The sequence below is a fragment of the Leuciscus leuciscus genome (genome assembly GCF_965113295.1).
Source record: "Leuciscus leuciscus genome assembly, chromosome: 17".
Taxonomy (NCBI): Eukaryota; Metazoa; Chordata; class Actinopteri; order Cypriniformes; family Leuciscidae; genus Leuciscus; species Leuciscus leuciscus.
In genome coordinates, this window is record NC_138741.1 from 23,212,544 (window position 1) to 23,232,957 (window position 20,414).

A 20,414-nucleotide genomic window follows, 5' to 3' on the forward strand; every position below is an offset into this window, starting at 1 on the left:
ATTATGGCATACAAGTCATAATTATGAGATTAAATTCGAAATTATGAGCTACTAAGTCATGGTAATGATATGACATACGTAAAAAGATGAAATTATGAGATAAAACGTCAGTTATGACATACGTCGAAATTATGACATACAAAGTGATAATTATGGCATACAATGTCGGCCTTTATGTCATATTATTTAAATGTATTTATTTGTATGTCATAATTACGTTTTTTTTTTCTAACAGAGACTTTTATTTTGAAGAACATTGTGGCTTTTCCCTTCTGTTACTAGCCTACATGTGGAATGTACAGAGCGTGTATGCCGAATCAAAACACAACAAACTGCTGTGTCGCTGTTAATGATATGAGTTTCAAATGGACAACGGTCTAACGTTAGTCGTTTCGTAGCTGTATATATGCAGCACATATTTAGCTTTCTTTATAACCGTAGCATTTGAATTATTTACCTGTAAGTTAGCCTGTACATTTCATCTTCCCGCCTCTTTGTAAGTTTACGCTCATTTACATTGAACTTGGTCTGCTTATATGTATACAATGTGGTTAAGCTCTTCAATCTATCACTTGTTCATGTGATGCAATGCGAGCATTTATCTTTTGTTTTAGGCTCCATCTGTTTGTTCAATGACACAAAGTTGTTTTTCAATGCATTTTGTCAAATGACAATAATAAGGAACTGTTGTTTACAGAATATAGTATGCTCGTTTTACAGTTTACAGCAAGCATTAAAAAAAAGATAATCTAAAGCTGTTCATGATCTACAGCTGAACAAAAATGTCCCAGGACAGTCAACATGGCAAGTGGACCATATCAGATAGTGAAGATGAGGACAACATTATCCCTCCAACACCTCAAAAGGGTTTAAACAAACCAAGCATTAAACCTGATTTAGAAATAAAACCAGATAAGGTCATCACCTTCTTCAAGCAAGAGCCCAAACTGAGTCCAAAACGCAATGAGAAAGCTGAAAACTCCCATCCTGTGAAAGAACCGTCTGCTCCTTCCATGGGATCCGAAGCCAGAAAAGCTGCACATGTGAATCAAACCGTCCCCGTAAAGTATGAAAGAAACTCTTCACCTGCTGTAAAGAGAAAGAGAGAAACAGAGGAGGGGGGCTGGAACCTCTCCAGCAGTGATGATGAAGCTCCTCCACCTGTCATGAAAAATGAACCCAAAAAGCCAAATCTAAGTCCTAAGAGGAAGAAGACCGAAGTCAAACGTCCTCCGAGCCCTCACGGCACTAGTTATTATAAAGAAGAGCCAACTGATTTCTTTGAGACCAACTTATTATCTATGAATGACATGTATCGATTTTATTTAAACAAAGTCACTGGGATACCGAAAAAGTTTAACACTGGAGCGCTGCATATCAAAGGTATTTAAAGAGTTTGAACTTAATTTTTATTTATATATATATATATATAATAAAGTTATATGATGTTGTATATTTCTAATAATCTTCCTGTTTTCTTTTCCTCTCCCTCTCCAATAATCAGATATACTTTCTCCGATGTTTGGAATGCTAAAAGAGTCTGTACAGGTATTGTGTTAATGGATGAAGTTGTAGCTAAGGTGTTTACTACAAACCACACACAAAAGTTTGTAATGTTTTTGTCCTGATTCACATCTTTCTTCTTTTGTAGTTTAATTACTGTTTTGACATTCCATGGATGGTGGAGCAGTATCCGCCAGAATTTAGGTAAGATTTGATCTGGTATTGCAGCTGCATAAATTGAAAACATCATTTCACTACATCGAATGAAATGGCACTACATGCCAACAAGTACTTATGCTGTTTGTTTTTTAGGGACAAACCGATCATACTCGTTCACGGAGAAAAGAGAGAGTCCAAGGCTCGGTTAATTGAGCAAGCCAAACCATATCCAAATATTCGTTTCTGCCAGGTCTGTGATTTTTATGGTTCTCTTGATTTGCATTAAGCTTCTTATTCCACTAGAGGGAAGCATTAAACTTTATGGTAGTCTGAGGTCCTCTAAACCAGTCTCTGTCAACTGGTGGGTCGCAAGACCATTTTGAGTGGGCCGTGGAGTGTGCAGTCAAAGAAACATCAACAACAACAAAAAACGGAATTCTAAATATTTTGTTTCCTTATGTTTCATTGACAGTTCATGTTCTAATTGTTTATTTACCGTGTTTCCGTGACCCCAAAATACCACTTTATTTGCACTTTATATGTTTTGTATATTTTTAAATGACTGTGGGGGTTCATACCAACTTACTAACTTTGTAAACCTGAAAAAGTTGTCAAAACTTAACATTTAAAGTTTAAGCAAGCAGAACTTGCATATTTTTATTTTGAACTCGTACATTTTAATTGCTCTTAACTTGAAATAATTAAGTAAGCTAATTCATACGTTTAACAAGTAGTATCAAGTAGTCTCAACTCAAATCTTTTTGGTAGTGGAAACTTCAGTAAATGCTAACTTGCTAATTGGTAACACAATGCTCTGATAGCATTAGTATAGCATACCAATTGCTGAATGAGTACAGCAATATAGAACATTTAACATATACCTGTTCTCATAGACACCCATAGCAAAACAATAAACACTACTGCATTTCCCACTTAACATTAATCTTGCGCAAAAAGCATTATATTTATTATATAATACGTTTTAGCATTTACTCTCCCTTTCGCGTGCCATGGCAAAGCATGCTGGGAAATAGAAATCCCAGCCCAGTTTTAATTTAAGTTGGTCTAAAAAAGAAAGAAGTTCATAAAACTCAAAACAATTCTGATTACTTAAAATATCTCACAATAGATTTGTTAACTCAAAAAGAAAGTTAATTTGATGGAACTAATTTGTTTAATTTAAGTTTGCCCTACTCAAACCAATCAATTATTTAAAGTGTTTGGGTTTAAAAACTAGTTTGGGACTGCTATTTAATAGCATTACTTTATACTTATTCATCAGTATTAGTTGGGTTGGCAATTGTGTGTGCGACTGTGCGTACGTCAGCCATTATTGTGAGATACATTTTCTTGGTTTTTCAAAAGCAAATTTATTTTATATATAATTTGTATATCTTTTAGGAATTAGGTTGCTACTTAATGACTATAGGAAAATGTGGGTCCCCGTGGCCGAACCATTTGAGAACCATTGCTCTAAACAATTTGTTTCTCAATATCTGTGTATAGTGGGAAAATTGTGACATTACTGAAAAAAAACAAAAAAACACGCCTTTTGTTATTACATACCATTTAATTTGAAAAGAAATACTAAATGTTTATTGTTGAATTGAACTCTCTATGGTTTTTGACAGGCCAAACTGGACATTGCATTTGGCACACATCATACGTGAGTGTTGGACATTTTATTTCTCTGTATAATTTTAGTGAGACTGAGCAAAGAACTTAGATTTAAGTTTGGTTTCTAGTAAAAATCTGTAAAGCAGTGTTTTTGAGTGACAAGTCAACAGTGGTAGTGTTATAGCTTATTTACTTTTTATTAAAATACCTTGATGATCAGGTGTAGTATTTATGAGCAGCAGTCAGTAGCATTCTGCATATGGGAGGTAGCACTCAAGAGAGCTACTCAAGAGAGTATTCAATTCTTCGCAATCCATGCCGATGTGCAGATTATCGGATGAGTTGAAATTAGATGTTAAACAGGCGCAGTATTGAATTTTAATGTGATGTATTCCTAGAGTACTGTTTTCCCTCCATAGAATCATTCATGTTTTATTCAACAGAGGCCGACATAACAGGATTGAGCATTTTTGACTCCAGATGAACAAATTAAAAGGCTTGTCTTATTTGATATAAATTTAACAAAAAAAGGCAGCAAAAGAACATAAAGGCTGGCAGAATAAACATTCTCAAACACCTTTGTCAGGTCTTCATGTGCTAATTTGCCCTCAAATTAGTTTTAAACATCCCTCTCTGAAGAACATTGAGAGCTTTTTCTTATTTTATTAAATAAAATAATACCTTTTCCACCCAAAGAACAGCACATAATTGATTTTATATTCCAAAATGTGGGTTGCTGGTTTATAATTAATATAATACAAAAGCTGAAGGCTTAGTAAACGTGCCCGTGTTCTGAAAGGTACTCTTTCATACCGCTTGACACAAAAAGGCATGTATTTTAGGTAAAATCAATGTTATTATGCAGGGAAGTAATACTGAGTCTTTGGTAAATGTGCCATAAGGTTCAATGGCAGTGTTTTGAAGAACACAAATGAAAGAAAGAGATTAGATCAAATGAATGTCATTATGTAAGATCAATTGAATTTAAGTTATAGTTGCTTTTTGCAGGAAAATGATGCTGCTTTGGTACGAGGAGGGATTCAGAGTCATCATTCTTACCTCAAACCTCATCAGAGCCGATTGGTACCAGAAGACACAAGGGTAAAACGAGTAAAAAGATCTTACAAGGCTCATGTCAATGAATGTTCAGAATGGAAATGTTATAGCTGATGGTGAGGTCAATTTAGAAACAAGCTGTTTATTTTGTGCTCTTTATTTGAAGTTGCTCATTTTCCGAGTGCGACAACATTTGTTTCATTCCTAAAATGGAAGTTGTGCATTCACTAATGACACGTTTGTCTGTTGCTATGACAACACAGTGTGCAGACACTTAGAGTAAATTGAAATTAAGCTGATGTGTCCCAAATTGGAGCGTTGAGCTCTACAAATCTGAATAAACCAATCGTGTTGTTATACTCCTCTCTGACCTGAAATGATCTGTTTAAATTAGCTACATGGAATATTTGCTTAAATTAAGCAGCGTTTTATGAAAGCTATCCATTAATACATATGTTCTCCATGGTGTCATATTCATTCTAAGGCAGGTCAGAGCGATGCCCAATGAATTAGCAATTGCTTTTGGTTATTGGGCTCGATTTTATTAGCGGTGTATCGGGGACAGAATACCATTAAGGAGACAAAAGCTCGAGAGTCATAGGGTAAGGCTGGCAGTTAGGTTATCACCCACACTAGGCTGTAGATTAGTGAGAAGCAAATTAAATCTCTAAATTGAGCAATTAATATTTAAACCTTCTGGCATATATATATTCAGGCAATCAGCACATGTACTCAACCTGTACTGCAAGATCAGTATTAGTTCACACAGAGGGCATTAAAAAGTGTTGGAGCCATGGCCTAGTGGATAAGTACACATGCTGTGCCACGTTGTACTGTGGTGTTTATACAGACGATGTCAATCCAGCTTGACATTTCCCAGTGGACCCTTAACAGACTGTAAAAAATGTAAAATAGATTTATAACACTGTATTTGTGTTATATTACCTCGGCAGTGAATTACAAAAACAAATTTGCTGCGAGGGTATTTAACAGCTGAGGGAATGACTGCAAATTTTACATCATTCTCTCTTCTGACTGCTGTAATCAATCTCACAGTATTGTTTCCCTCTTTTGGAAAGTCACGTAAACGCTATCATGTATTTTTTCTTTTGCTATTGGAGCAAATGGGAATACAAAAATAGTTTTTGCTGTCATCTCCCGTTCACCACTACAGAAGCTTACACATTTATGACGACTTCCGCTTCTGAGAACCCCGGAAATGTAAAAAAGTTCTATACCGCTTCCACCTATTCTATTCATCATTTCTTGTCCTCGGAGACTCTAAAAATAGTGTAGCCACATGTGGAAATGTTTGGCAGATTAGAAAAGTGGAGAAAATGGCCAGTGGGCCAGTTTTTTTTTATCAAAAATTACAGTAAAGTTTAGCATATATCCTCAAAAATTCCATGTGCACCTATTTTTGTGAAGTTTGGATAATTGTGTTGGCAGTATATAGGTCAATTAGAGTTAGACATTATAGGCCACAGTTGAAAATGTATTGGCACTGATCACAAAACGATTTAAATTATTTATTTTTTTGCCCATAATGTTATGGCTCTATTAACGAAAATGTAAATTTGCTGCTTATAGCGCCACCTAGTGTCAGAATGATCTGTGTGTGTGTGTGTGTGCGCCTGTGCCTGAGTAATGAGGTTATGATTAGTGGGCTGCATTGGGATCGCAAATCTTGTGGGAGCAGGCGGTTTTACTTTTGCTGCAGGTGGGAGTGGGCGGTCAAAAAATATAGCGAGGGTCCTGGGATTTGGTCAACAAATGAAGTTGAGAAGAAGATTAAAGCGGCTTGAATGGTGGAAGTTCAACAGAGAGCGCTTTACTGCGCTCTCAAACTTTTATGTTTGACTTTTAACGTTTTTAGTGTTATTTTTTATCTTTTTGCTATGTTAATTAGCTAAATAAACACCTGTGATATCTGTGAGATTTAAATTTTCTATTTATTTCTTTAAATTCATTTAAAGATTGTGTCTTGTCAGGTTACAGAGTTTAACTGTTATCTTTAAGTGTGTGTGTTGTTATGCATACGTTTAAATATGTTTTAGGCTCCTCTAGTTGTGAGAAGTTTTATAAGGCTAATAATAAATTAGCCCAGTGTGATTGTCATGTGTGGTGCTTTACTTTAGTGTTACTTTATTTTGTGGTCAGTTTAATTAAACGCAATGTTTTATGTATGTTTTTCTGAACGTTTAGCATAGCCATAACGTTTGTAAATGTATCACAATCTCTACAAGCTGTGACAGAATGTTTGCGGGTGCAGGCAGGAGTGGTTAAAGACATTGCATGTGCTGTTGGGAGTGGAACACACATGTTGCGGGAGAGTGCGATAATGGTCAGACATTTGGCAGGAGCGGGATTAAGAAAATTAAGAAAACAGTCCCACGCATGGGCTCTAGTTGGGATTATGGTTGAGAGATCTGATTTTCTCATGAAAATTGCAAAGCTTCTAAACAGCAACAATCCTTTTCATAGCTCAGCTGTTTGAATTGGCTGGGTAAATGCTAGATATAGTTACATGAAGACCAGAGTAGTTCTTCAATGTTATGCAGAATTCCTCACGGATATTCACTTTGCCAACCTGTCTTCATCAGCTTCAGTCTGCAGAAAAGCACAATGAATATCATTACAGGTCTGACGTGTCTCCTCATCTGTCTGGTCCCAGGTATTCCTTAGATATTGCAGCCCAAGCCATATTCTGATTATTATTCACACAGACGAAGGTCTCTTCCTCTCAAGTCTCTTCTGAAGTTTATTGTAATGGCTCCAATCTGAATCCGTATTGATTTGTTCTCCTAGTGTCTGTGTCTCAGGGGAATATGCTATAACCAGTCTGTCAAGACAAGTCTCCACACTCCTCCAATCATGAGATATTGGATTTCTCTAAGAGAAGTCTAGAACATTGAAGTCTTTTTCAGGTTGAGGTATGTGTCCACTTATAGAATGCAGATGCCTTAATACTACGAAAGGGTCTCCATCAAATGTTAGTACAAAAATATGTCACCTAGAAATAAATTATTAAGAAACTGAACTATTGCATCAATGGATTCACTACTACGGTCCTTAGTAAAGGTAGATTTTTGTGACCCCCCTTTTTTTTTTTTTGAATGGAAATTTTCACAACCCATGTTTTCTTTGTCTTTTTGTTCACTGGAAATGTTATGGAGTGAATTATTTACGCATTTACATCATTGCTTTTTGCGATGCTCCTTTGTTACCTTTAACCATTTTAAATGTGAGTTTCCAGTCTGTATTGAATGTGATAACAAAAAACAAAAGATACAAAATAATATCAGGTGATATCTTGTTATTGAGTTGTCCTTGCAGGATGCATACAGAAATATGCAGTATAGTCTGATTCCAAAACAAATGACTCTCTTGAGCCGATTCTTTTAATGAATAGTTCGAAAATATGTTTTAAATCAGTCTGACAAATCATACTGAACTGAATGTCAAAGCGATTAGTTAACATCTGACTCACTTACCGAAATGCAAGTTATCAGTGATGTCTGTATCAACATGAAGCAAGTTTTGTGCATAAATTTGAGTTTTTCTTTAACTTTAATATACCCATTGGGATTAAAGCCATCTGACTTTGAACAGGGTATATTTGTATATCATGTAACACAAGCAAACCAATTAATGACATACCTTAGTCACCACCACAAGATCTGACAATCTTGTGCATTAACTTTTTAACATTTTAATGATTCATGCCCTTTCCATTGGCTTCATTAGAAAACTATGCTGCGTGTTTCTCTATGACAGGATGTGGATGAGTCCTCTTTACCCCAGGTTACCGGAGGGAAGTCCGGGAACAGCGGGGGAGTCTCCCACCAACTTCAAAAGAGACCTGCTGGATTACCTGGAAGCATACCGGGCACCAGAGCTTGCCGAGTGGATTGACCGCATCAAACAGCATGATCTGTCAGAAACCAGGTGAGAATCTTTACAAATAAAAGAGCCATATTTTAATTAGAAAGATTGTGTGATATCAGACTTGCATAGCCAGACCTTGGAGACCTGACTGATTTCTAAAGATATCCACAATGCTGCTTGTTCAGGCAGCCACCATTCATTTAGAGACCGTCTGGCTGACATGTAAGTCATCAAAAATCACATTGGCCCTCATTTATCAAAAGTGCGTACACCAAATTTCCAGCGTACACCCAAAACCAGGGTGACTTTGAGATTTATCAAAATGGACGTTGGCGTACGGCACGCTCAAATCCTACGCCAGCTCAGGAGGTGGTGTACATGTACGCACGTTTTGAGTTAGTGCGGAAATGCGCAGAAAAACAATTCCTAACACCACAAAACGCACTGACAAACTAAAAGATATGATGAAATTAAATGCTAATTGTTTCAAAACACGTGCTGTAAAATAATGCATTGTGATAGGTCATTTGCTCATCCAGGTTTTTCTTCTTTGCCGTCTTCCGTGTGTCTATGGCGTAAAATGAGGGCGTGGGGGAAGCGGAGACTTGAATATATAGGGGCGTGTTATTCTAATGACGATCGTTTTCAGCCGCGGCATTTATCAAGGGCAGGTATTGCGTACACCTGGATTTCAAAGGTACGCACAGCTTCATAAATCAGGCGGTGAGAGGAGTGTAAGCATAATCTTACGCCAACATATACGCCCGTTTCTACGCAAGAATGATAAATGAGGGCCATTGTATTTTATACAAAACTAACTTGACTAAATCAAGTGAAAAAAATTCAAAAAAGTTTCAGTCATATCTGCCATATGGAAATTAATTTTTAATGAAAACTAAAGATTATTAAAGACAGATCTATAAGAAGACCAACTGTAACTATCAGAGGCTGTTAATCAATAGTCTATGCATTTGTTAGTCATCAATTTGCATTATTTCAGATTATTTTTTAAATAATGCTTATATTTGTATTATACTTGCATTTATTTTAATTATATTTTACTTATATTTTATTTATAATAGGCTATAATATTTAATATATTATACTTATTTGTAATATAATTAAAACACTTAAATTGGCATACATTTAAATTGACACCTTCCATGGTGTTTCTTATTTGTCGTCTCTGATTTAGATGTTTCCTCAACCGATGCGCTGTACTGTTTAGTCAAGTCAAGTCATTTATTGTTGTCATGTGTACAAGTTACCAAGTACAATGAAAAACTTACTTGAATGCTACTCCATGGACTATAGACAGACCAAATACAATAAACCAACAAAACAAATATAGAAATTACCATATGACAATAAGTGACATAAGACAATAAAGTGACTGTGTACTTTAAAGGTGAAGTATGTAGTTTCTACGACATTAGTGCCACCTAGCGGAACTACAAAAATACAGCATATTTTGCAAACCCCCCTTTTGCATTAGCGCCTGACTCAACTCAAACATAACTCAGCAGCTTTTACGGGTGCTTGTAAAGGCATGTCTCAACAGGTAAATGTAGGCTACTTTCAATAAAAGGTCAAACATATTAGGAATACTTTTAGCTCTGTTGCTATGTGTCATTAGAGTAAGCAACTGTGTAGCGAACACTGTCTAGAGCGAACGCGAGCATTTCGCTTATTATAAACTCATCCAACGTATCTGCACCAGGTGCATTTTTGACATGACGCACGCACCACCCAGCATACCAGGTTAACGAAGTCACCGCTTGCCAGTGCTGTAACTCCTGAATAAATAAAAAAATTATACTGACCCCAACATTTTTAATGGTAGTGTACAAGTTAAAACACCCAAAAAAAATGTAGATAAATAAGTAATGTGTTTAGACTTTATCAGAATATCTGTCCATCCAAATGTAATTGATTTTTCACAGACATGACACAGAAATCAAATCCGACTGCACAGTTCTTCTCATGATTATCTAGTTTATTTGCTTTTTAATGTCTAAAAAACTGCATATCTGTCAAAGTATGTTTCCACTAATATGACATGGTTTATATTTTGAATGGTTGTGGGAAAACAAATCCCACCTGCCACATCATTTAAGGGGTGATAAAATAATATCTGAATTAATAATAATTAAAACAAATATATTCGTTTTAATTCACATAACATCTTATGTATGTTGTCTTGTATAGAGTATATCTCATTGGTTCAACTCCAGGAAGATATCAAGGACCTGCAATGGAGAAGTGGGGCCATCTACGATTGCGAAAAGTAATGTTTTTTTGTGTGATCACACATTTGTTTGTCTAATTGTTTTTCCCTCAATAGTTCCTCTCTGCCCCAGACATAAGAATGATTGATGTTCATGAAAAGGCATTGTACGCCTACTGGAAGCCTTTGAGATGTTCTCTCAATTATTTTATTGAGGGAATTCAGATAACAAGGTGTGAGCTGGGAGAAATGAGTTTCCGTATTTCATCTGAAATGAAGTAACACTGAACTCTGTTCATTTTGTAAATGCTGCATTGATATGAATGACTGACTCACACAGAGCAGACTCTTAACAGCTTCATAAGACTCATGCTACATCAGTAGATCTCAACTGGGGGGTCGTGAACCAACAATAGTTCACACAGCTGTTTTGAAAAGATTGCTGACAGTGCTAATGCACATAATAACATCAACTGACCATATAATCATGCATTTTAAAGAGTAATTAGAATAATTAGGCTTATTAGCTTTTAAAAGGGAGGTGTAAACGCTTCCCATGTCTTCTGTTGTTGACATCCAAGGCCATGTAATTTTGGTGCCAATTCATCTGTCTCTTGATAAAAGCTAGCCAAATTAGCCAGATGCAAATATTGACATAGTTTTGACATGCACTTATTGTTTTTCTCAGTTGCTCAGCGAGCATACTCAGCCTGTGCAGAACGAAGAGCGATGGCACGTGATTGGCCAGTTCTCCAGTATCGGCTCCATGGGTCTTGATAAGACTAAATGGTTGGCAGCTGAGTTCCAGCGTACTCTGACCACGCTGGGGAAGGCAGGGAAATCATTTGTCAGTCCAGAAACACAGATGCTCCTGGTGAGTGTTTTTAACAGCCCCCACAGAGCGTGCTGAAACAGTGAAAGGATCTGCTCGTATCACTGCCATACCCTCTCTGGATCGTGAAAAACGTGTCCAGATGGATATTACAATAAACACCATTTCATGTTCTCCTGCCAGCTTGCTTATCTATTAGGATAAATGATCCCTCAATTGTGTTTCCATTTTAATTAGGCTAGAATCAAGGAGGGATGCAGGAGCGCACATGTGCATCCATTTTTTTCTGCATGTACCTGAATACACAGGCAACTGCTTTCAGTGTATAATTCTTCTGAGCTATGAAATTTGATGACATCCCATGTGTTTAATTAGCTATTAATATTCATAGCGTGTTCTCATTTGCTATACTTGAATTCCAATTTTACAAAAAGGGAAACATTTCCATGTCTCTCTTGCCACAAGCTGTTAGAGACAATAGTTACAAGAAGAATTCTCATCCATCCTTTTATTTGCATAACAATATCTGCTAAGATGCATCAGACAAAAATGAATCTTCTGTTTCTCCATCTATTGTTAAATGTCAGTTGAAAAGTCAAGGCACCACGCAAAGAGTCTTCAGCACAGAGAAAGACGTCAGATAGTACCATTAGGCCTTAAATGGCACTGTGTCATCTCTAAAGACCTAAGGCTCTTCAGTTCAGTTCTGTTTCTGTTAAGGAGGCGTGAAATTATTCAGAAATACTAAATGTAGACATATAATAGACACAAAGCTACTCTTCTATTGAGATCACATCTGTATTGTATGACTAATACAGACCAGTTCTTTAGAGTTTTATAGGTCAAGATGGATGGATGGATGGATGGATGGATGGATGGATGGATGGATGGATGGATGGATGGATGGATGGATGGATGGATGGATAGAAGTCTTATGCTCATCACTTTATTTGTAATATTGGGAAATATTATTACAATTTATAATAACTAGTAATAATAATAATATGTTTTAAAATGTAATTTATTCCTGTGATGGCAAAGCTGAACTTTCAGCATCATTACTCCAGTCTTCAGTGTCACGTGATCCTTCAAAAATCATTATAATATGATGATTTGCTACTCAAGAACATTTTTATTATTATCAATATTGAAAACAGTTGTGCTGCTTAATTTTAATTTTAATTTTGGAAACTATGATAATGTTTTACAGTTTTTCTTGATTAATAAAAAGTTCAAAAGAACAGCAATTACTTAAATAGATTTTTTTTTAACAGTGTATTTCTTTATTGTCACTTTTGATCAATTGAATCTATCCTTGCTGAATAAAAGTATTAATTTCTTTTAAGAAAAAAAACTCTTACTGAATTACAAAATTTCTCTTACTAAAAAAAACTCTTACTAAATTTCTGAACAGTAGTTTCGAATAAATAGATTGATCTATCAATAATTTAAGTTGAATAAACTGTCCAATTTAATTAATTAAAAAAATGTAATTCAAGTCGAGTCCTTAAAACAGTGTCATTTCTAGGTTTACCCGTCTGTGGAAAATGTGAGAACCAGTTTGGAGGGGTACCCAGGTATCATTTGTTCTTTTATTCTGAAATCAAGAAGAAACATTTTTTTTCCCCACACCTCCACAGTCATTATACTGTATAACAACTGACTTTTCTTGTTCTTATCCCTGCAGCTGGGGGATCTTTACCCTACAGCATACAGACGGCACAAAAACAGCTCTGGCTTCACTCGTACTTCCAGTAAGTACTCCTTCCTCTGTGGGGGAAAAAAAACACATTTTCAAAATAGTCATCAGTATTCAGCCTAAAATCATAAATATTCTCCTGAAAAGGCTCCTTAGCAACGCTCTAGACCTTGTGATCCAAACAGCTGCCTTTCCCAAGAGTTGTCTGACCCTTAAATTGCTCCTTAGAAATTTCAATTGGGTTCTTATCCCATCTCTCCCAACATTTTAACACATTATCACCATAAATAAGCTATTTTACTGGTGGCCTCAATTTTGCTAAGTGATCAGAGATGGGCCAATTGCGATTTAGATTCAATCTCAGTCCCCCTCTGGAGTGCACACTACAGTTCTACTCAGTATATTTAAATGAGTCCATGTAGACTTCTGTATTCATGCCTGAACGCTGACAGCAATCAGACAGAAAGCTCTCCTCTTCGTCTGCACAGTATGCCATATAACATCATCTCTCTTCACCTGGAAATGGCATGAAATGCTTCTTTTGGTATTCTTGCACTTAGAAAAGATATATCAGCTGGTGTTCCTCCGTTTTCTTTCTCTCCCTCCCTTCCTTTCTCAATCTCTCTCCCCTAAACAGTGGCTGGCATGCTGATGTTACTGGTAGGAGCAATGCGATGCCCCACATTAAAACCTACATGAGAGTTTCACCGGACTTCACACAGCTGGCCTGGTTCCTTGTCACAAGGTTAGAATTATCAAGTGTCTTGCACGGTAAATTAAATGAACTTTTGCCTGTTTGACAGGCCTCATCTGATCAGTTAGAAATGATATAGCTGCAAGTCACAACAGGCTGAAGGAGATCTGTTGCCAAGTTTGTTGAATGCAGCTTGAATGGGGGGGGGGGACGTTTGTACAATAACAGTATGTTGGATTTATTAAACCATAATAATGCTTGCAAATACAGATTGCAATTCTGAAATAACACAATGCACTTTTAAATAAATAGGCAGTATAATCTATATCACTTGCTAATTTGTAGTTTTTATACATTCTGTTAAACATAATGTTGAAAATAAAATTCACCTTTTTGTTTTTTCAAGCAGCTTTAACAGTGAGATGTCCAATGTTTATCATATAAGTCCAATTCACACCACGCTGACAGACGGCAACAGACATTTTGTCGGGTTTTGTCAGATCAGTGTGTTACCCCTGGCGTCTGTGGGAGCTTGGTTTCGACAATTAAACATGCTGAATCGGATTTAGGACGTCTAAGAAGTGACGTGTTATAGTCTGGTGAGACTCAGCGTTGGTCTGTCATGCAGTACAAATCGCAATTTTGTCAGTCAGCACCAAATTGCACATCCATACTAAATCCAAGAGCAGTCTAAAAGGAAAATGAAATACACAATTTTAGACATAATTGCATCGACATTGAAATCAGTTTATGTGGGTACTCGTAGGTTTTTTCAATGATGCATACAGTATATGTGATTGTGTTAGTCTTTTAAAACAAACACCAAAATGTCTTTATTGTCTTGAATATGTCATGTTAACGCTGAGCCGAATGAGATTAGCATCATTTCTGCTCTTTTGTTCTTCAGAGACTTGCTCATAGCTGCCAAAATAACGCTCTTGGCAGAAGGAGGCTTGTTTTTCTCTGATCCCTTGCAGATTTGTGTCTTCTGTGCTGCATTGATAGTGTTCCACTCAAAGAAGTCCCTTAGGCCCCGTAAATGTATATTTACTCAACATAAGCCTGATATGTTTGTTTATTTTAGATTATGCCATCCTGTTTCATTGGCCGTTTCTTATCTGCAAAATCATAACCGCTTTCCTGTTTCTTCAGTCTGGGAGGCTGTGTGTTCATTAGTTAGCACCATGGACTCTGAACCATTAACAAGTTTCCTTGAACCGCTCACATGACAATGCTTTTACAGATAATCAAAGCCCTTTAGTGCAATCGGTCAGTTGAAGTGGTAAAGACTCTTCTTGGTGGTGAAGTGGAGTGGACGAGCGCCAGGTGGGTTATAAAACAAAGTGACGTAGCAAAAGAACACTCTTCTCTTTGATTATCTTTCAAATTAGATCCAGGAATAGCATGCTAAGTTCAGTCTTTGAAAGCTTGTATTTTGCCCTAGAAGACCAGTAATTAAAGAGAGATTCTGTTTTTTAAATCCATATTTGAAGGAGATCCATTTCTGTTAAACCAGCAGACAAACATTCTTTATTCAAATCTTTTAACATGATGTTCCTGTGGCTGTTGCATTGAAGCCCGATTTACATCTCAAGCCAGCATGAATGGCCACCGTTCCTGCGGCATTTCTCAAAGTGCTGGCTTTAATCATGGTTGAAATATACAGGGAGACTGAGGGGGATTGTGAGCAGTATCTCCAGGTCAGTCGTGTTGGGTCCAGCGATGAGCTATTCCAGTCCTTTTTATGAAGATTAATGCCTACAATGGATGCGAAGCCTTCAGGCATAGCCTGTCATTCTTGAAATCCAAAATTAAAGTCTGAAAAGAGGTGTTTAACAAAATCCTTTAGCTTTGACATGTTTAATGCTAACATTTCTAGTTTAGGTGACATTTACATGATATGCTTGATTTTGAAGCATGCATGGGTGAAACTTTGTCTGCTGGTATCCTCCACAGTGCCAATTTATCAAAAGCTGCCTGGGGCGCCCTGGAGAAGAACAACACTCAGATGATGGTTCGCTCCTATGAACTAGGAGTCCTCTACCTACCTTCAGCCTTTGTGAGTATTGTGAATCAAGTCAGTACATGACAACTGAGATCTTCATGCTGTTGCATTGTTTCTGTTTCAAACCTGATCAAAGCCTGTTCAAAAACCCATACATTTCTGACCTGCTGATAAATTCAATTAAAACCAGCTTCTGATTGTGGCTGGATTTTCTCTGTTTTGTCGAAGATAGTCATTAGCTGGTACAAGTTAGTTTAGGTGATTGACAGTTGGACTATCAGCTGGTGGGGCCAAATTTGGCCTATCAGAGCATCTCAATCAGCCTTGTTAAACCATCTGGTTAAGCCACAACTGACAAGATGTTAGGCATAATTTGCGGGTGGGGCATGTCCCCACCACATGCCAGGGTCGATATTGTCCCTACCACTTTTTTGAAACATCTAGCTGCACGGACGTACATAATGCAAATTAAACCTATCCATTTGATGTTCGTCTGTGTTAAATAAGAGGCGATCTGGCGCTGGAATGTTTTGTTTTTGAAATCACCCTGAGTGCTCGTGCCACTGTTATCAGTAGCGGAACGTTCTCTTGTGGCCCTGCTCTTTATATACAATCACTGATGAACATCTTTGATTTTAATATAGAAAAAAAAAACTACTAGGGCGGATTAGAACCCAGAACCTCTGACACGCTTAACAAAAGTTCTACCACCACAACACTAGGTAATACGAATGTTGATTGCGAATATATGTGTTTATTCACTGACGTTAAGAATCTCAGGACTAATATATATTGTATTATAGTAGATGTAAGAATGAAACTATCACATTAAACCTTGATACATTAAACTCAAAATACTATTGAAATTGACAATTGCAGAAAATTACGATGTCCAGAAATCAATGTACATATCTGATTAAGCATTGTATTAGTAACTCCCCCAACACTCCTGTCCCACCCATTTTTTAAAACAAAGTTGCGCCCCTGGTAACCCTCATCGACATTCAGTTCTTAACTCAGGGTTGCCACAGTTGTGGAAACCTGGAAATATGGAATTTCCAAAAAATCATGGAATTCTCTGTGGGAACCATGTTAACTCTAACCAGAATGAGTGTTATCTTCTAGTCATGTTGCAAAATATTCACTACTGGTGGACGAGTCGATCACATAAACCTTTTTTCGAGCAGGGTTGTTTAATTGAGAAATGATGATCTCTAGTAAAACCCCCAACTCCATTAATGCTCAACGGAGACAAAAAGACATCTGTACAGTCTCTGAACATAGGCTACTTCTAAATGACTATGTGTAAATACTGTATATATTGTCTTGGAGTACATCTCCTATTTCTCCATATGTAGAGATTGAGCTTTTGTGTAGCGCTCACATACTCGCAGGGTAATTTGTCCTTGTAGTCAGGGTAGGTCTTAGAATTACTTCAAAAGTTGCTTAGCAACAGTATGGTTCAGTTCTCTTGCTGTGTAAAAAAGAGGAGGGAGGGAGGGGGGGGACATGAGTTTGAAAGAGGATAGCGAAAGGTTGTGCTCTCTTATTCAGAAGGGATATGTTGTGTCTTTTTTATGTGGCCTGAAGCCTTGTTGTTTTAGTTGAACCGCTTTATGTCATGGTTAGTTCTTGCTAGAGGTCTTTTTTGAGTAACTCACAAGCGCTAAGCAAGTTTTGTTACATTATAATGGACCCATAATTAGCTATTTTTCTAGGTTGTCCAATATTTTTATATATATTTGCATTTAATACACATGATCTTATTTGGTTTCCTGCTTAAGTTGCAAATTAGGCTGCATGTTGACTATTGAAGTTATTTTTCCAACTGTAGAGGTCATGCTCCATAATTGTCATAATGAGCCACGTTTTTTTGTTTGCCGCAGTGTGGTGCTTTAATTAAAGTTCTCTTGTTTAATAAAGTCTGAGATCAGACTGTATAAGATCATGAAAGTACAAACTGCATTGTGTTTTTGTCTTGACAAAATGCCTTTGACATAAAGTACATTTCACCATCACGTTGTCTCTTTAGTCATGCTGTGTTGACATGCACATATCAGAACCAGTGATTATTAGTGAACCAAACTTATTGAGTTAACAAAGTATGTTCCTGAAGTGGGGACGCAGTTGATCAGTCATGCTGTCCTAAATAAAGGATTTCATCATTTTGTCCATTTTTCTGATTTAGTATTTATGTTGTATATTGCTGTATTAAAGGGATAGTTCACTTTGAAATTAATTTTTGGTATGTTTTAGCTTACCTCAAGGGCATCCAAGATGTAGGTGTCTTTTTTTCTGCAGTAGTTTCAATTTTTATATTTTTAGGTCAAACCGTTCTTGTCTGTCAGTCATAATGCAGGTCTATGGTCACGGTCTCAAAACACATGCACAGAGTCCAAATTAAAACAATTCCCCGTCGTCCAAATTAAACAATTCCCCATCGTAAGTACACATTGATGGCCTAAGACACGAAACGAGCGGTTTGTGTGAGAAAACGAACAGTATTTATATCGTTTTTACCACTTATACGCAGCCATGTCGAAGTGATCTGATCTGACGTGTGCGCAGACTGGTGCATAGATATATACACTAGATGTCGCCTTAAAGACATTCGTTCAATGAACTGCCGTAGACAAGGCGACATCTAGTGTGTATATGTCTATGCACCAGTCTGCGCACACGTCAGATCAGAGCACTTCGACATGGCTGCGTATAAGTGGTAAAAACGATATAAATACTGTTCGTTTTCTCACACAAACCGCTCGTTTCGTGTCTTAGGCCATCAATGTGTACTTACGATGGGGAATTGTTTAATTTGGACGACGGGGAATTGTTTTAATTTGGACTCTGTGCATGTGTTTTGAGACCGTGACCATAGACCTGCATTATATGACTGACAGACAAGAACGGTTTGACCTAAAAATATAAAAATTGAAACAACTGCGGAAAAAAAGACACCTACATCTTGGATGTCCTTGAGGTAAGCTAAAACATACCAAAAATTAATTTCAAAGTGAACTATCCCTTTAATATAGTTCATCCAAGCAGTCAAGGCCATTACAGAAATTTAGAGGAAAATTAATGCTCAGTATAGCATGAACTAAGATTGTGATGCACTTACATGAACTAACAATTGAAATAACTCAAAATGAAGCATGATATGAATTTCACAATTTTATAAAGTTTCTAGAAGGCTTAAGTGCAGTTTTTCACTTGTATCTCCATATATGTATCTCCAAGAGAAGCTATGTTCGGTTTAGTGTTGTTTCGATTCAATTTTGTTTTGTGTTTGCTTTTACAAACTGTTGGATGAGTTGAACTTTTATTCTGTGGTGAAAATAAACAACCCCTAAAATTCCTGGTTAAGCACTGATCCAATTGGAAATGTAGCTACTCTTTGTCATCCTCTTGAACCACAATTATCTAGTTGTTTTTAAGTGCAACCAAAAGCAGCTGAGGCTAAATTGAACCGCGGAATTCAATAGACATTCTAGTGAAGATACTAGTGAAAAGCAAGCAGTGCTTGAAGTCGGGCTGGTACCTTCTATATTTTAATCTGTAGCGTCTTCAAGCACTGGAAGCAAGTAGTGAGAAATGTGATGTTTTTGTTAGTGCTACAAAAATTTATTATGCTTAGACTCTGTCAATATGTCTGCCTATTGCTGATTGAGTAAAAATGCAGATAAATCTCTTAATTATTAACACCGTAATTTTACTCCAGACCAGTCTGCCTGTTGCTGATTGAGCAGAAATGCAGATAAATCACTCAATTAATAATGCCCCCATGTTACTCCAGACCACAATAAAGGGATTGTTCACCCAAAAATTCTGTCATAATTTACTCACCCTCAAGTTGTTCCAATCCTATATGAGTTTCTTTCTTCTGTTGAAAACAAAAGAAGATATTTTAAAGAATGTTGGTAACCAGAAAGTTGACTGTAGCCATTGACTAACATAGTAGAAAAAAAAAAATGTGTGGACTTTTTTTGGCTTTGTCTGTCTAATATTTTGCTTCTAAATAAAATTTGCTTCATGTTTGATTTTTCAGAGTGTAGTGCAGTCGATTTGAATGCATTCAGTTTAATTGTTTTGTCTGAGTTTATCTATGCTGATGGTCTTGACCCTAATCAGGCTAAAGTGTTTTTTAGAAAGAGGGACTTTAGAGGAAAGCCATTATTAATATCTGTGGTTGTGCTGATGATAGACGATTTTATGATATTGTGTATAGACGATAGCAAGAGATATTGTCAAATGTATCCGCTATCGGCGATATAAAGCGGATTTGGCATTTCCAATTAATGTATTCAATTATTAATAATAATATGAAGCTACTGTTATCATTAAATTAATATTACAATTCATTTACCCCACCGTAATTTCATAGCGCATCACAGTAATGTAATATAAAATAGTACAAAGTAAATCACACGGGTAGCCATGCATTATCGCTCTATATCAGCGGCTGTAGACAATCACAGTCTACAGAATCTTCAGAATCTCTCTCTCACTTCAGAATTATGAGAGAGAAATCGACTAAGCAAGTGCATTATCTGCATTAATATTCATCAGGTCAATCTTATATTCGTAATCACAAAATCAGTTTGAATGTCCGCTGAGGAAAGCGATATCTTGGTCTTTGTCCTTTTAACAGTTAAGGGGATTTCCTATGACAGCCTTAGTCAATGCATAATAAGTTGTCTTATAGGGTGTTGTTTAAAGTAAAAAATAGCATCC

General features: G+C 36.7%; 1 protein-coding gene across 3 annotated transcripts in view; it reads left to right on the forward strand.

Annotated features, from left to right (window-relative positions):
- Positions 1 to 251: 251 nt before the first annotated feature.
- The window catches only part of tdp1 (tyrosyl-DNA phosphodiesterase 1), a 35,704-nt gene continuing 15,541 nt past the window's right edge, over positions 252 to 20,414 (forward strand). Inside the window, exons 1-14 of one of the 3 annotated variants that reach the window (XM_082142744.1) lie at positions 252 to 382; positions 773 to 1,383; positions 1,505 to 1,548; positions 1,652 to 1,707; positions 1,816 to 1,912; positions 3,294 to 3,328; positions 4,288 to 4,380; positions 8,113 to 8,283; positions 10,432 to 10,510; positions 11,139 to 11,324; positions 12,811 to 12,859; positions 12,970 to 13,036; positions 13,619 to 13,726; positions 15,632 to 15,734. In XM_082142744.1, the coding sequence (XP_081998870.1) occupies positions 783 to 1,383; positions 1,505 to 1,548; positions 1,652 to 1,707; positions 1,816 to 1,912; positions 3,294 to 3,328; positions 4,288 to 4,380; positions 8,113 to 8,283; positions 10,432 to 10,510; positions 11,139 to 11,324; positions 12,811 to 12,859; positions 12,970 to 13,036; positions 13,619 to 13,726; positions 15,632 to 15,734 (1,689 nt within the window). In that variant the 5' untranslated portion in view covers positions 252 to 382; positions 773 to 782. Of the gene's footprint in view, positions 501 to 772; positions 1,384 to 1,504; positions 1,549 to 1,651; positions 1,708 to 1,815; positions 1,913 to 3,293; positions 3,329 to 4,287; positions 4,381 to 8,112; positions 8,284 to 10,431; positions 10,511 to 11,138; positions 11,325 to 12,810; positions 12,860 to 12,969; positions 13,037 to 13,618; positions 13,727 to 15,631; positions 15,735 to 20,414 lie in introns of all 3 variants that reach the window. The other 2 variants (XM_082142743.1, XM_082142742.1) reach the window with 2 other exon arrangements.